Below are 17434 nucleotides of genomic sequence, written 5' to 3' on the forward strand. Positions count from 1 at the left end.
CATAAAGAACTTAAATGGTGCGTGGAACTTGCGCAGGGCTTTCAGCCAAAGGGAAATCTCACACAAAACACCAGGCGGTTCAAAGTCTTCCCTGTATGCGAATGGAGCAGAGTCCGCTGCTGCTACCCCGAGCTGCAGGATGAGTAGCCAGGGGCAAAGCGTTGCAAATGATGCTTGGACCAACACACTGCAACGCTGTTTTCCAGCTTTATCACGGTCTCTAAACACCAGTTTGGCTTGTGCCAGTCGTATGTATCTCCCCAGCTGAAAATAATGCAAGTATGCAAGGAAAATGTTTCACTTACTGACCCAAAGGAGAGTGAAATGTAGAATAGCTGTCAAGTGAAGTTTGGACAAAATCACTTAAGAACATTGAGGAAGACCCTATTCCGGCCTTTCAGTGCTTAAAAGGGGCAGATAAGAAATATGGGGAGAGACTTTTTATCAGGGCCTGTTCCAACAGGGGGGTGATGGTTTTAAACTAAAGGAGAGAGATTCAGGCCGGACATGAGGAAGAAATTTTTTACAACGAGGGAGGTGAGAGCCTGGCCCAGGTTGCCCAGAGAGGTGGAGGATGAACCATCCCTGGAGACATCCCAGGACAGGCTGGACGGGGCTCTGAGCAACCTGAGCTGGTGAAGATGTCCCTGCTCATGGCAGGGGTGGCACTGGATGGGCTTTGAAGCTCCCTTCCAACCTTCCAACCCAAACTAGTCTATGATTCTATCAAGATGCACATGCTGCATCTATCAAGGTTCACAGCTGAACATTTATTTGATAGACAATCATGTGCAGAACACTTTACCCACGGCAGAGAAGAAATAAATGGTTTGTCTTGAGATATTTGTATTTCATGCGTTGATCTTTCAACCAAGCTGAAGAACCAATTAATTGAATTAACATGGCATATCAGTCTCCAGAGCACTCAGCACTTTGCAACTGTGTGAAGCCTGTTTCTGTGGCAGGTCTGCCTACACATCTTCAGCTAATAGCACTACAGTCTATTCGCTTCTATTTACAGCCACGTCTTTGCTCGCTGGAAATGACAGCAATGGCACTCGGTCAGTTGGTGGCTTGGGACAAGCTTCAAGTTGGGAATGGCTTATGTGAGAATCTTAGTTCAGCAGTATCCTACTGGGATGGAGACTCCAAAAATAAGCAGAAGACTTTCTGCTGACCCACAGCCTCAGTTACACTTTCACTCGGTGCTTCTGTTTCTGATGGGTGGGTGACGGGACCAGAAATTATGGACTTTGATCTTCCAGGGCTGGTACACGACTTATCACACTAATATTCCTTCCTGCATCTTTAGTGGATTGATTTTCAAGAATTTAAAGGATAGCTTCAATTTAAGATTGGAGAGGTAGATTGGGTAGTCCCAACCCTGCCAGAAATTGCATATGTAATTTCAGTTAATTACTCTTTCTATGCTTCGGTTTCCACATGAAATTATGTTTTCTTTTACACTCAAACTGCCAATCTTTAGGCTGTGGGTCACTTCCTACCACTTTTTGTACAGAATCCAGCACAATGAGACTAATTTTGACAATATTATTTAGTTATCTTGATCTCACCATCAAATATTTTTATTAATCTCAATTTCACCCTAGTTGTCCTATGTAAGCGCGTCTTTCTTGATGCTTACACCCTTCCATTATTTGTAGATATTTAGCAGGGAACTTGTTTCGTGGCCCTTCTACTGGGATACAACTTTTACAGTGAAAAGTGTAGGATATTATTCCAAACTATTTGGGGGTGGCCAGTGTCTCCTGCTTTGGGAATCACTGGGAACCAGTTGAGCAGAACCTCCATAGCTTTGCATATGCAGGAAAGTAATGTGGAGTTTCTGATGTCCACTGGATTCCTTCTCACAGAATCACAGAATTGACTGGGTTGGAAAAGACCTCAGAGATCATCCAGTCCAACCCTTGGTCCAACTCCAGTCCATTGACTAGATCATGGCACTAAGTGCCATGTCCAGTCTCAGTTTAAAAACCTCCAGGGACAGTGAGTCCACCACCTCCCTGGGCAGCCATTCCAATGTCTGAGCATTTTCATTATGTTTACAGCAAAAGGAACAACTAGGGAAGAGAACAGTACTATTTCCAAGCACATATAAGTTCTGCTTTTCCAATATCTAAAGCACCTTTCCCCAAAAAGTGCCACCAGGATCCTTTGCAGCTCTCCAGCAAGCAGCTGCTGATGTTCACCTCACATTTTAAATGCCCTGCTAGGCAATTCTCCAGGGCAAAGCCACCAGGATTGAAATGCTGAGAGTTATTTGGAGCTTTTCTTAAAGGACTTCCTATTTCCTACCCTTTCTGTGGTTTATTTTCCTTCCCCCTGCCTCACCACCTCCTCCATGCACCCTTCCCCCTCATGGCTCGTGTACAGAACTCACACATGCCTAAGGCTCCTTTTCATTACATCTGCAGATACTCTCTCCTCTTTTTCTCACTCAAACCTACCCACTTGGACTCTGATTCCTCTACTTCCAACCACACGGACCACCCCGCCAGATGAGAGAACCTCTTGCGCATTCTTGACGTTCTCAGGTTCCACCAGCAGCCGTGTGAACAAAATTTCAACCAAGCAAATGGTCCGAGTGGCAAGCAAGCAAAGCTTCAAAGACTTCAAAGGGAATTTGTGGTTTTCGTGCTAGCATTTTTGTGGTAGTCATCCACTGCTACTTAGGTCTAGTATCAGCCTTAACCAATCAAGCCACTTCACTTTCAAAAGCCAGCCCATAATTAAAAAAGAAGGCCAATGGACTCTCAATGATGATGCAACGATGTGTTCTCAGGTGCTCTTCTAGGCACGAGGCCAAAAGCTAAGCTACCGTTTATGCAATTTGAAATGAATGGCATAAAATTAGGCACTGACTGGAATTTCTCATTGCAATTCTTAATCGTTTTGACTTTATTTTTCCAACAGTCAGCAGGCTTTTCTTCTGAGAAGTCCTTTAAAAGCAATTAGATGGCTCCTTACCATGACTATCAGTTTACTGAGATGCCAGGATCTTGCGCTTAAAGACCTTTCATGTTCCTCACTCCTCCTCTTCTGTTTCTCAACTAGGCCAAATTCTATTGCCTTTATTCATACTATAGCTTCATTTCACAGCTCACACTGTTGATCGCAGAATTGACTCCTAGAATAAATTACCACTCCAGCGTACCAAGATGACCCAAAGTCCTTGCTGAGGGCTGTTTCAAGCCTTTGTCAGGCTTTTCTTATCCCGTTTCATCATCCACAAGGCCAGGACTTTCTCACGGCTCATCAGCTGGTTCCCCCAGAACTGGTAGACAAATACCTTCCCATGTTTACTGTGCTTCATGGGAAAGCACAACCGCATCACTAACGCCGCATGCATCTGCCGTCGCTCTCATTAATTTAGCAATCCCACCATGTATCTATCATTAAGAAAGGTATTTGCTGTCCAGTTTCAAAGAGGCAGGTTTTATACGTGAAAACGGTTGTGTTGGTCAATGCTTCAGTGAACCAGGCTTCACATTAATATTTCCCACATTTGGATGACAAAATACACACTTTTAATAGCGGGTACCAGCAATTGAAACGATCATTTAGAACATTTAGAAGCATTTAAAAGTATGAATCTCTAAGACTTATCAAAACATCGTGTACCTATCCCATTTTTCTCCAGTGAATGTCCAGCCAACTCAGACCATTTTTACGCGCTGACACCCACCTGAGCTGATGCACAAGGTGGAGCTTAGTTATGGAACTTCTTGTTGGAAATCAGTTGGGATGTTTCTCAGTACAAACCCCTGACCAAAACCAATTGATTACCAATCATATCTCAGGAAGAACACGTAGGGTGCAAAGTCAAGTCCCCAAAACACAGAATGCCAGAGCTAAGGTGATCATGACCTAGTCTGGAAAGGACAAGCTGCTACACTTGATGCTACGTAGCCTCAGGGGAATGTGCAGTAACTGGTTACCCCAGTGCCCTATAAAACCTGCTCCCAGGCTTTCCACAGTTGCTATTAATAGGAGTTATAAACAGCCACGGAACCATAACACGAGATTAGCTGTTATTATATCTGTTTCACAGATAAACTATCTGAGAACCAGTAAAACTGAAATGGAAACCAAGCGTCTGCAACTGCATCAGTCGGAATGCTACGGCGGGATCCTGGGGAAGAGAGCGCTCCAATGGGTATGACATAAACCCACAAGTTTTATCCTATTCCACCGCTGTGCTCAAGTGAAACAGAAAAGTCCTGCTGCTGCTGTCATGTCTCCGCTGCGGTTCTTTGACGACACAGGATTCCCACCTCTCACCTCTGACCAACAGTAAAAAGTCATAGTGTGGATCCGGTCTAAGGCTGCAAATAGACAAGCAATTATGCTACTTGAAGTTGCTGGTGCCTCCTAAATGTTTGTTTCTGGCCCCGTGCTATTGCTTCTGCAGTCTGAAAAATTCAGAGTAAGCTCTACGTGGTTTAGGCCAAATTATTTAGGCTAAAGAATTGAAATAGTTGCCTTGAGTCAGCTGGTTTTGACTAAGTGGGAACTTTCTTGCCAATGTCTCTTCTGGTGGCAGCTCACCTTCAGCTCCTAGATGTTGCTGAGCACCTTGGAGCTGTAGGACACTGTTTAAACTTGACCATATGAAGCAGAAGATGCAACTAATACACCCAGTGAAAGGCAGACTTCACTAATCTTTAAAAAGGCTGCAATATGATTTGGTTGCTTGCTAAAATATAAAAAAGCAGTCTATCTTGCAAAGGTGCATCATTTGCAATTAGAGAGGACCAGATATGTCACTTGTAGGTCACCAGGTGATGAGCTCTACAGAGCCTTCCACATCTTGGTCATCGGTTGAATTCAACCCGGTACCAAAATCACAGCCAGGCATTTTAATTATATGTTTGTGTCATGTTGGGTTGAGCGCTTTTCAGGCAGCGTTTCTCATGTGGGTGTCTGGCATCTGGCACAATCAGGCTTCATCTTAGCTGGGTTCCTTAATGAACGTTTCTGGATTAGGAAGCTGTAGGAATTTGGAGCTGAACATAAATTGTCCCTGTTAATAAAAATCCCATTCACCTTCGGCACTAATTTAACCCAGACTAAGGACACACATTTTCTACTATGATATGCACAGTGAAAAGTCAAGGGGATTAAAAAAACAAACAACAACAAAAAAAACGAGAACCAAACATTGATTATTACCCAACAAAACGTTTATTGGGGAGCAAGAAGGGAGACAATTGATGTTACAGTTTTTGAAAGCGGGTTTCGTTAATCTTTCTCGACTTGCCAGTAATACCGATTCCTCCCAAACGACTCAGCCTGAAACAGGCGACTCATAATGCTAAACTTAGGTACAGTTACAGTTGACTGAAAAAGGGACTTAGAGTGGAAATTATTATGCAACTGCTAATTTTTGCATTGCTTCCAGTGCTGAAGATGATCCTAAAAGCAGCCATCATCTTCTGGTTGACTTGGTACTCTTCTGTCCTTCTGTGCAATGACAACAGTAACCTCTGAATTAGAGTATTGCTTGGACTTTTCCCATTTCTTTCTGCACAGGCAAAAAGAAATAAATACATCTTACTCAAAGGCACAAAATCTTTGGAATTCACAGCATTTGGTGAAAATGAATGTGATCAGAGAAGTACTAGTTTAATAAATTCTGCTATGCATATATATCCCAACGGAATACGCTGTGTTTTACTTTGGCAAAAGCAGAGTCCCAGCACACCTAATGCACTGTTGTTTTCTCGTCAAAAATCTCTTGTGCCACATCAAACAGGTCACTGCGCTGAAATCACAGCTACGTTTTAAGTAGATTGTGCTCACTTTTTTAAAGTAGGTTGGTTTTACTTTATGAATGCATCATAAAACGGGAACTCCATAACTTTGCATTGACACTGTTTTACTGTGGCAATTTACCATTGTAATGGCACTATTTAGGAAACAATGAATGAACTGCAATGAGATAATTAAGGAATAATCTTCATTATGTTGAAGTATACAAAGCAATAAACAGCTGCCAAAACTGATTAATAGCTGAAGCGAAGACATCTAATCAATCTAATAAGCTGCTTATTGTAAGAATATAGCGTCTTACGCTATGAGACATTTATCTTATTGATATAAACTGCAGTATTTTCCTTTCTTTAGGATGTAATATCATGAGACCTTGATTGTTCTTCCATTAAAGTCAAGGATAAAACTCACACTGTGGGCCCAGGGTCAAGCCTTCACTGCACTGATATCAATGAAAATAAATGCTTCCTTTTAATGTAGAACAGTTCTGCTAAAGAACAGTTTTGCCCCTCTGTTATAAAACATCCTATGGCACTGAAAGGGGGACACGTTTTAATGGCAAGGAGGGATGTCAAGGGTCATGATGAAAACCTGAATCTCCTGCTAGATCGTGCTGCAATTTCCTGCAAAGTATTGTTTTGTCAGCACCTCCACCTCCTCTCCATAACATGGAGATGAAACCATTCACTTGTTCTAGGGGATTATTTAGGATTTAGTTCACATAGCTTGTAAAGAAACATAGATAGAAGACAGTGTGCAAAATTCAGTGTCTCTGAGGTAAAAGCAGAGAGGAAACAGTATGGATTGCTCGATTCTGTCTTGTAGCTGGTACAAGAATGGGAATACAAGTTCAGCTGAACTTCCTAAACTTCCGTTCTGTTCCCCGTTGCTCCACCCATGGACTTTCTCCAGCTCCCAGCGTGCTGTCAATATTTGGCTTTTCTGCTCCTCACCTTCGACTGGAGGGGTGAGGGAGGTGGTGTCACAGCAGCAAAGGGACAAGCCCAGGGAGAGATGTCCCCCCCGGCGTGTTTTTTCACCCCACTTCCACTTTATGTATCACCATAAATAGCAGTTCCCCCTCTAAACTAAAGCACAAAATTCCTCAATAAGGTGATAAACAGAGAGCTGTTCGTCCGCAGTTTTACGTCATAAATTGCAAAAACAATCTTACCAAGATTTAAAACAGGCATAACACGTTGGCTCAAGGTGAGTATCGTATTTGTTGAGCTTTTCATCAAACAAGATGTTTGTATCTCCTCATCCCTGCATAGAAAAGAGGCAGTAGAACACATGTTCTCTCTGGAGGTGTTTAAAAGACGTATAGATGAGGTTCTTAGGGACATGGTTTAGTGCTAAATTTAGGTTATGGCTGGAATTGATGATCTTGAGGGTCTACTCCAACTAAAATGACTCTATGATTCTCCTACCACATGTTATAATTGCCCTTTCCTTGCACAGAACTGAAGATGTATTTGGAGCTGGACGATTCTCAAAGTTGCTCTGAAGCAAACCCTTTGTCTTAACGCTAGTAGGAAGCTCCTTCGGTTTATCCAAATACAAATGTTGATAAAGAAACTCATACCCAATAATAACACAGGTATGAATTTATTGTTTCAGCAGAAGCTTCTATGCAAATCAACCCACAGATAATTAAAAATGCCTCCAGTGCCTGGGCGGGTAGAAGATCAAGCACTTGCTGGATTACAACACAGTCAGCGCTCTGATAAAGCTTCGTAACATCTTAGGAGCAGGAGCTATCAACCTGCACGGGTAGCAGGATGGATTCCATCAGCCGACATGTACAAACTCCTGTTCATCTGTGCCCGATCTAACCTGCGAGGGACTGTTTGCAGCTGCGAGACTCTCCTCTTGAGATGCCAAAGCTGAACAGCAGGTCGGGACTTGCACAACTGGATGCGATGCAAGCAGTGGCATCGCTCTCATTCCCTGTGCAAAGCGTTTGTCATAAGAGCAAGACGGGCAAACCTAAAAATCAAGTCCCAGAAACTTGCCATACAGGTATCTCTGCATGTACGGCTGCTTAGGGAGTGTTAGTTTTGTGAGAGAAGACACAGCCAGGTTTTGAAAGACTTTTTCCACGTCAAACAAATGCAGCAATTTCAACTTGTTTCAATGTGTTGACCATCGTAATACACTCACCCAGAGTGAAATAAAGCCCCAGAATCAAGTAATTTTCCCCGGAAAGTAGATGTGGCATCACCGCAGACTAGAAACTCCTCACTGCTGGGCTCCCTTTAAGGGAAAGCACCGCAATGAGAACAGCTGCTGCTGGAATTAAACTAAATGCTCATTTCTGCAACCTAGCCTGGCGGTCGAAATGCTGGATTTTTGCTAACGTTAGGTAAAACCGCTCAGAGCCACATACATATTTATATATACATTTTAAAAATGCAGACAGGCAGTGGCTTTCTCTTTCAGGGAAAATAAGAGAGTTGAAACCAGTATTACTACAATTCACACTGCCTGGGTCCATGCCAGCTACAGAAGGACTTTCCTCAACTTGGTTAATGGAATTTAAAATGATATCTGTCCCTTCTGTAGCAAGGTTGCAATAAAGGCTTGTATATACATTAGAAATATATGTTTTTTTAGGAAAGGGGGTTGCAATTCCTCATTTACATGAAAAACACCAACACGCTTACTTAAAGGTTCACCCTTTTAATTTGACACTGACAGCCCCACGGAGGAGCTGGTTTTTCTTCCCCACCATCGCGCCCCAGACCCCGGGCAAGGGCGGGAGGAGCTGGATCCATCTCCTGACGTGGCCACTGAACAGCAGCGCTGGGAATTGCTGGGAAGCCTTCGAAGATGCTCTAGGAAAAGAAAATAATTTAAAAAAAAAATTTAAAGGGTGTTTTCTCTAAGAGAAGCTGGCCATGCTGCCCTCGGTACCTTCTAGTGACACACTCGCGTCTGAAAAAAGAAAAAAAACGAACAAAAAAAAACACCTGTGAAAATATTTCACTCCTCATTAACCGCAGCTCCTTCTCAGGCAGTTTATACCCGTTTCTGAAGGAAACCAGCCCAGCGCTGACGCGGGACAGCACCGAGCACGGACGTGACGCGCTAACGCCTTTTCCCGCCTCCCGCGGGCAGCTCCCCCGCCATGGAGGGCTGGCCACGCCCTCTCCCTGTGGCCCCGCCCCCGGCTCCGCCCCCCCGCGGCGGAGAGAAAAGCCTTTTGTACGCAACGACAACAGCCTCCTGGCCCCGCCCCTTGTGCCCCGCCCCCTGTGTCTCCGCCCCCTGTGTCTCCGCCCCCGCCGTGGCCCCGCCCCCGCCGTGGCCCCGCCCCCGCCGTGGCCCCGCCCCGTTGTTTACCGCGCAGCGGCCCCGGGCGCTGCCCGCTCCCCGCCTCCATGTTGGAGCGTCCCGCGGCGCGGGGGCGGAGCGGGGCGGGGCGCGGGCCGCGCCGGGCGGGCTGACAGGCTGCGAGCGCGGCGGCGGTGGCGACGGGGCTGTGGCGCAGCGCGGGGAGCGCGGCCGGGGCGCGCAGCGGCGGCTCGGCCCCTTTCCCCTCCCTTCCTCCCCTCCGCACCGCGCTTCCCTCCGCGCACGGCGGCAGCGGCGACCCGGGAAAGGGGGGAGGAAGAGGAGGAGGGGGCGGCCCGGGCGTCGCTCCGCCGAGCCCGCAGCGCTGCCCGCGGGAAGGGGGGTGGGGGGGAGGGAGGGAGGGAGGTGTGAGGGGGCGCGGGGATGAGATAAGCGCGGAGGAGGAGGAGGGCGGCGGCGGGGGGGTATGTAGGGAGCGCGGGGCTGTGCCGGGGGACGCGCTCGGGGGAGGCCCCGCGGGGCGGCTCAGGTGGATGCGGGAGGCGGTGTGAGGCGGGGGGGAGGCGGCGCGGAGGGGCCGGGGGCACTTCCCCCGCCTCGGGAGGCGGCGGCTCCGGCGGGGTCTCGGGGGGAGCGCTGCCAGGGCTTCCCGGAAGGGTGAATTGGAGTCCTTATTTATTATTTTTTGTTAAGGGGGGGGGTTGATTCGCCTTCCCCCCCCCCGCCCCGTGGAGATTTGGCGCCTGGAGGCGGCGGTGGCAGCGGTACCGGAGGGGCCCCTGTGCGCGGTGCCCCCCCCCCCCACCACCCCAGCTTGGCTTCGCTCCTGGAGGAGTTTTTTATTATTATTTTTTTTAACTACAAATCTGCATATTGATTTTTAAACAAACAAACAACCCCCCTCCCCACCCCCCCGCACACAAGCCTGCCTCCGGGAGGGAAATAGCCAGGTGAAATCTCACTCTGTTTCCATGGACAACCCGTCCATTATCACCCAGGTGACTAACCCCAAAGAGGAGGAGATCCTGTCCTGCACTCAGGATAAAGGTGAGCAGCCTTCTCTCTTTCTCCTTTTTTGTTTATTTTTCTTTTAAATTTCTGCAAATCGCTTCTTAAAAATGCACGTAGTAGCAACTTGCATTCTTCAGCCACTGTATAATCTGGGAACAGAGGAGGGCTTGTTGGGGTTGGTGGTTTTTTGGTTGTTTCTTTTGTGGGGGGAAGATATTTGCATGAAGCTCTCTGGAGCTGCTTTGCTGGGATGCAGCTGGGAACTTGTTACGGTGTTTAAATATCAGGTTTAATCAGTTATTTAAATTAAAATACTCCTCTCTCTTGAGGACTTTGTGAGGTTGTCACTTTGTGCCCTGCTTCAAGGATACCAGTTCTGCATGTGTCAGAAGGTTTTGAAGTCTTAGCTTTAAAGATTTTTTTAAAAATAATAATAATAGTGACTTCTCCTTGTTTTCCTCTATGTCCCCTGGCTTTGCATTTAAGAATCTGGGGAGCTCTCAGGTTTGTTGGAGGACACTTGTGCGCCTGGGAAAGAAACACGGGCTACTTTGAAAAGCTGGCTCTATTTACTTGGTAGATAAATAGTTGTTGATTGCGCAAGGCGTCACGCTTGGGTTGCGTTTTCCTCTAAAATAAGATGAATCTGGCCTGGCCAAAGGAGCTGCTTTCTCCTCCGAAGTCCAGAGGTTGACGGTTGCCCTTAACCTTGTTTCCTTTTGGAAGCTCGGAGGAGTTTTGGGGTGTAAGTGGAAAGGGGGGGTGAGCGGTGGGGTTCCAGTTCTGGGGAGCTGCGTGTGGATTTTGGAAGTGATTTGGGTGTTGGGTTCGTGCTTTGGTACAGGCAGCGCTGGTAAAAAGGGGAGAAAGGACAGAAATTAGAAGTAGAGCGTGTGGTGGTGTTGCCTGGTAATAGACATCGAGTGGTCTTCTAAAAAGGGTAGATTGGTGTATCTCCCCCGAAAATTGATGTGTTTAGTATGCAGAAAGCTTCGATGTTTGTGTGGCTTGTCTTGTAAATAGCGAGGGGTCCTGTATCCTTGGAGAAGTTGCTCCCTGTTACTTTGGACTGAAGGGTTGTGAGGGAAATCTCTGTCTCCTCATCTCACCAACGCTGGTTGCAGAAGGAGGTAGATTAAAAAGAAAAACAGCCATCAGGTTGGGGGGTGTTTGAACGAAAAATTGTGTGGTTTTTTTCTCAGTACAGGAGTTTTCACGTAGCCCTCTTTAATTCATATCACTTGTGAAGTGATGCTTCCACCGCGAGGCCTTGTTTATCTCAAGAGATTGCTGATGCTTCGCTCCGTTCTGGCAATGCCGAGCGTGGGGTATCGGCGATAAACAAGGTGCTGGTGCTTTGCCTGCGATGCCTCCTGGTTTGGAGCGGACGTACGTGATACCGTGCTCAGATGTTGTTGTGGTCTTAGCAGCCTATATTGTTGGATGTTCGGTGAGGACTTTGTTAATGTTGTTAGCAGGTGGTTGTAATTTTAGTGTTAAAAAATAAATAACAAACGGTTGAGACAAGTAGAGGGAAATTTGACAGCTCAAAATGCGAGCGAGCATCCACATCAAACAAGTGTCTTCAGAGTCCAGCGAGCGACGCCGCGTAGCAAAAAAAAAGTGCCATTTAACTTGCATAACTATGCAGTAACTTGCATAATGTGCATTGTGTTCTTGCCATTGGTTTGTCTTGGGCAGAAAATCACGAGGGTCTTAATTGCACAGCGGGGGCTTTTCGGGCTGCGTGTTCGCAAGGGTGGGCTGGGGGAGAGGGGAGGGAGGGTGGTTGGAGTTGGAGATGGGAGGAAACTTCAGCATGGCCTCAGTGTAGGAGCTGGATTGATGTATTTAACGTGGTTAAAGTGCATGGATTGACGGTGTGCTCTGCGGCGAGACTCGAATCACAACTTTTGCAGAAAAGGAATTGCAGGTTTTTCGGTCGCGGGCTCCTCGCTCTTTCCTACAGGTTTTCCCACAGCTCCAGGTGCAGAGCTTGTGAAAACTCCTCCTGCTCCCTGCCTTCCGTTGTGGCACGTATCACATCACCCCATTTTCTGTTAGATTTCCTAACAGTTTTAGCAAAGGCTTTAGGTCCGGTGAGCTACGAGAGAGCCCGAAGCCGAGCTGGTGAATACAATCAGCTTCTTGCTGCGAGACTGATGTTTAAAGCGAGTCTTTGCCGCAAATTCGGGTTCCTACAAAATGGCTAACAAATATATTAAGGCCTGATGAATTAACTCTTTATTAAACAAACACAGAAATCACCGGAGCCTGGCTGCTGAAATTTTGTAATACAGGGAATTGCAACAGCACCGAACTGTGTGAGCAAAGGCTGCCCAGTGCAATAAGAACTACCTTTTCTTCTCCAAGTTTAGTGTTTGGCTGCAGAAATATGTTCCAGGGAACTAAGTGGCTTCCGGAGTCTGAGTTTTCTTTGGGTTTTTGGGACCTTCTGGTGGTGTTTCTCGTGGAAAAAAAATAGATATTTTTCTTGTTTAGCTCGAGAGAAGCAGTTTTACAGTAGCTGAGCAACTGCTCAATAATTCATGTGTATACCTTGAAGCGGTTGATTCTTATTATTTTTTCCAAGGTTTTTTTAAGCTTTTAATCATCTATGATGCAGCATTTAGCTTGTTGTTTTGGGGTTTTTTAAAGTGTATTTATGCTTTAAAAGGAGCCTGACTTACAGTATATGCTTATGCTCAATTTCTCTTGTGCAAGGGAGCGCATTTGGCATGAACAGAGCTGTTCTCTGCTCACGGGGCAGCGCTGTTTTTAGCTAAATAACTGCGTTTCACAAATAAACCCACACAAATAGTTTCTTGCTAATCCAGATGTATGAAAAAATAGCTTTTTGCATAGGGGAAGCTGTCACAACTTGTTAAACAGAAGCTTATTAACATTAAGACTGAATTTTTTACTGTTAAAACTAAATGTTAACAATTCAGAAGGTGGAAAAAACCAGATCTTGGTACAAGAACCATTCCCTAATATGTTGCCACACGGTGGTGCACTGTATTTGTCAGGAGGAAAGCTGAGCATGGAAAGTTGCTACAATCGTATTTTATTGGTGTTATAGTGTTTGCTCCCAATTGCCCGTAGTGTTCGTGCCCCTGGAGGATTTTGGTCCCCACCTGCGGCATTAAATTAGTTCTGGGAAATAGAAACATGCATTCTCCCTATTGGAAATGATACGTAGGTGATTAAATGTATTTTGAGCACTGAATTAGTGGAGAATTTAATATCCTGTTAGTTTTTAAAGTCATGCAAACAGTAGTTCTTCACAGAAATACTTTGTGTTGTGGTCATTTGGTGCTTCTGGAAATTGGAAGCGTTAACAAGGCTCTTAAGTCGCTATTTTAATTTCAAGTTATGTGTGTGAAAAGGGGTTTGTTGTATCAGCGATAAATGTGAGCAACTGAGAAAAACACATAAAGAAAAACTATCCAACTGAAAATCTGAGTCTCAGTATTATCAGTTCTGCAGATAAAATCAACCGTTTATTTTAGAATGAAGGCATTTATTCTTATTAATTAGTAGAACAGTGACCCCCTAATGTGAAATCTATACAGTTAAATCTACAGAAAACAGTGCGGTGCTGACAGGTCTCTGCAGGGAGCGACACGCGGAGGGTGTGATCGTGGATGGGTAACTTCCAAACAAGCGAATGTCCATTTTTAACCTACGTGTCTTAATTCGATCCCCGTAACCGATGCAAAGTCTTGGCAGTTTCCATGTGCCAGGTTGAGCGGTAGCATAAAAATAGTCGAGTCCTTCTCCAGGTGCCGGATCCTTCAGGTTGTGGTGCTGGTTTTTATCTCTTCAGATGCATCTTTCTTGACTTCTACAAAATTTGTCAGCTTGAGCGTCTATTTTCAGCTGTTTAGAGTAACTGAACGTTTTAGTGCCCTTACAGAAGTGTATTTTCTTTAAATTGTTTGGAGAAGGTTCACAGTGGAACCTAAACCATTCTATTTCTTTAATGAACGGTGTAGTTCCCTGAGGATGTTTTTGCAAACTTTTTTGCCTTGTTTTCTTTCAAATAATATCAGAAACAAGCAGCAATAAGACCCGTATTTGTTATTGTTTAAATTAACAAGTTCTTAAGATCTCAGGATAAAACCCAAAATAAGTGTCTTTAAGTGTATCTTCAATAAAAAGCGTTTTGAAAATATTAAGAATATTATTTGCCATTAGATCATCAAGTTTCAGAGCACTGGATGATATTTTAATATTCCTGAGACATTATCTCAACACATTTTTAAAATATTAACTTCAGAATTTCAACTTCCAAGCAGCATTAAGGAAAAAAGGATGTGGAAACCACTTCAGCACTACATTGGAATGTGAATTGCTCACAGAGGGTAAAATTTTAAATCATTAACTAATGACATAGTTGTTACATGAAACCAGAGGAACCATACAGTAGGTTTTATGTTCTAGGGAGGCCGTAGTAACCTGTAGTAACCCAAGGTTTGATTTAGGGGAGCAGTTAAACTGAACGGGGTTGACAGCAACATGAATGGTAATTTTCATGAATACCCAATATTCAGTCCATGTCTATAAGCTGCAGCATTATCAGTTCTTCATAGCGCGTGTCATCTCAAATTCACATTTGCTTTAATGCAGTGATTTAAATAAAGTGTTCAGAAGTTTAAAATGCCTTTAAAAAAAACCCCTGAAGTCGACCTACATTTTGTCAATTCCGTATTCAGAAATGCAAATACTGCTTTCTGAGATAATCGGGCAAATGCCGCGTGATCGACGCCACACGTCGTCTTTCAGAATTTAATGGGAACGGTGCAAATAAGGCTCCAGATAACGGGTCCGTGCTTTGTTTCCATAAAGTGATATGGAACTAAAATACTGAGGAAGCGAAAGCTGAGAGGAATGAAACTCCCTCCTTGGGTTGGCGGTGGTGGGTGAGGTCGTTCCCATTTGCCTGGTAGGTGGGTTGAACTGGGCCAAGCTTGTTTTTCCCTCGTGGAACGCTTGATTTATGAGTTTTACTATCTTGTAAAAGTCATCGTTCGAATGTGAAAATGGTTGCAAATTAGTTCTAGCCTGCGATTTGTATGCGTGTTGCATCTTAAATATTTGATGTGTCAGCAAGTACACCTCTTGTTTTCCTCTAACTTTTGAGTTGGAAGAGCTATTGGCGGTGACCACCATGGTTGTTGCTTAGTATTGCATTTTTCCATTAAGAATCCAGTTTCAGGCAATCCTGGATTTGGAAACGTGAACTTGGGGAGGGAATTTGTCCGTTATTCAACCCTACCCAATGGAGAATTTCGGATGGATTACTTCGAATTATTTGTGAAGTGTTTCTGTCCACAAGATTTAACATTTTCTTTTAAAAAAAAAAAAAATAGGAGAAGCAAAGATAGGCCTGACTCTCTACATTCTTCCTTAGGTTTTTACCCACTGTGTGGATCAGGAGGGGAAGATGTGGCTTGTCCTTCCTCCTCCTCCTCCCTGCCCAGGGGACATGTCTTGTGGATGAACGTAGGGCTGGGAAGGAGAAGAATCCTAGAATCACAGAATAGTTTGGGTTGAAGGGACCTCCAAAGCTCATCCAGTGCCACCCCTGCCATGAGCAGGGACATCTTCACCAGCTCAGGCTGCTCAGAGCCCCGTCCAGCCTGGCCTGGGATGTCTCCAGGGATGGTTCATCTACCACCTCTCTGGCCAACCTGGGACAGGCTCTCACCACCCTCAGTGTAAACCATTTCTTCCTCATGTCCAGCCTGAATCTCCCCTCTTTTAGTTTAAAACCATCACCCCTTGTCCTATTGCAACAGGCCCTGCTAAAAAGTCTGTCCCCATCTTTCTCACAGGCCCCTTTTAAGCACTGAAAGGCCGCAATAAGGTCTCCCCACAGCTTCTCTTCCCCAGCTGAACACCCCAACTCTCTCAGCCTGTCCTCATGTCCTCCTTCGGATCATTTTGGTGTCCAAGTGCTCCTGCCTGTTTGAGGGACAGCAGAGGGTACCAGCTCCTGGCTTGAGAGCTGCTGAGCCCATATGGGGACTGATAGTGGCGGGGGGGATAGATTTAGGGTCTGTTATGGACTCCCAAACTGCTCTGACCTTTCCATCCTGCTCCTGGACAGTTCTTGCTCTCCTAATGAAGTGGATGGGTCTGTGTCCACCTGGTTGGGTGGTTGTATGTGTTCCTATATCCCAGTTCATAAGTATATCCAGAAATAAGCAGGAATCTTCGATGATGAAATAAGAGAAGGGAAGATAGACCTAATGAGCAAGCCTAGTTAGATATTTAAAGACCAAATATTACTCTTCTGTAAGTTCTACTTTTGCCAGAGTTTGGTGGGACCTGGCTTTATTTTTAACTTGGAGAGGTTAAGGTGTAAAATGGACATAGATGTGACAAATGCAGATGGTGTAAGTAGCATCTAAATAGATCCAAGTAAAAATATGCTTCACGTGGTCTACTGCGGTATAGTTTTGACCTTTTTTGTGTTTCTGGAACGTTTGCTGTGAGATAGAAACACCAAAGTGAGTCCTATATAGTCGAGTGCTCTGAGTAGCAGCTGCTACTGTGTAACATAGTGGGTAACAGTGAAAATACAACTTCAGTCCAGTGAGCAGAGGGAGTTCTGTGCGTGGTGTTGGGCTACATTTGTAGGATTTATTCAGTGTGCTATCAAATTGATCACTTGCATGGAAGTGCTGCAGCTTATTTTCCTTTGTACAAGATAATAAAGCGTGATTTATAAAAAAAGAAAACCCCGTTATTAAAAATGATTGGCTGTCCTAGAAACTGGAATTCTATTATGTAGAAAATTTATTGGGAGTTAAATCTGAAGGAATATATGGTAGACTTTGAGTGTAAGGATGCAGTGTTTTTTTAAATGAGAGGGTTTTTTGCTGATTTCTTTATGCAAGGAAGAACTATTACTCTCTTGTGAGCCTTTATTAGTATATTTAAAGCCTGACAGATGGGCAAATAAGATCCTGCAGGCTGTATTTTGTATAGAAGAGCAACCCAAATGAAGGGTGTCTGATGTGTCAAAAGCTACTGTGTATGCAACTTTTTAAAATGTTTACAAAAATTCAGGGCGGTTTTGTAGGAAACAACTATTTCGTGAGTGTCGAGCTGAGGTTACCGTTTGTATATTGATGGTTTTGTTTAAAGTCAAGTCATCTCTCATAACAGCTCAGCCGGGTCTGCCCGTTGTTTTCTGCTATTGCTGCAGAACCTCTGGATTTTCTTGGTAGAAAGTGATCTATTGATTTTTATTCCCCTCCGTGCTCTCCCCCAACTTTTGCTTCCCGACTTGGCCTCGGGGATTCCCAGCAGAATTCGCAGT

At 44.9% G+C, this 17434-nt stretch overlaps 1 protein-coding gene and 1 long non-coding RNA gene across 5 annotated transcripts in view; one reads left to right on the forward strand and one right to left on the reverse strand.

Moving 5' to 3' along the window:
* Positions 1 to 5186: 5186 nt before the first annotated feature.
* LOC110363720 (uncharacterized) lies at positions 5187 to 9016 on the reverse strand. 2 transcript variants are annotated; one of them, XR_010469917.1, is made up of 4 exons: positions 8766 to 9016; positions 7957 to 8630; positions 6968 to 7059; positions 5187 to 5545 (listed from the first exon to the last, which is right to left on the reverse strand). It is a non-coding gene; the product is annotated as an uncharacterized LOC110363720 (long non-coding RNA). The 2 variants fall into 2 exon arrangements; XR_010469916.1 differs by having other exon boundaries at positions 8460 to 8630; positions 8766 to 8997.
* A 504-nt stretch (positions 9017 to 9520) lies between these two features.
* Positions 9521 to 17434, forward strand: part of CTDSPL (CTD small phosphatase like) — an 86643-nt gene continuing 78729 nt past the window's right edge. Inside the window, exon 1 of one of the 3 annotated variants that reach the window (XM_005509118.3) lies at positions 9521 to 10137. In XM_005509118.3, coding sequence (XP_005509175.1) covers positions 10062 to 10137 — 76 coding nt within the window. In that variant the 5' untranslated portion in view covers positions 9521 to 10061. The remainder of the gene's footprint in view (positions 10138 to 17434) is intronic. The other 2 variants (XM_005509119.3, XM_005509120.3) reach the window with 2 other exon arrangements.

Source organism: Columba livia, chromosome 2 (assembly GCF_036013475.1).
Source record: "Columba livia isolate bColLiv1 breed racing homer chromosome 2, bColLiv1.pat.W.v2, whole genome shotgun sequence".
NCBI classification, from domain to species: domain Eukaryota; kingdom Metazoa; phylum Chordata; class Aves; order Columbiformes; family Columbidae; genus Columba; species Columba livia.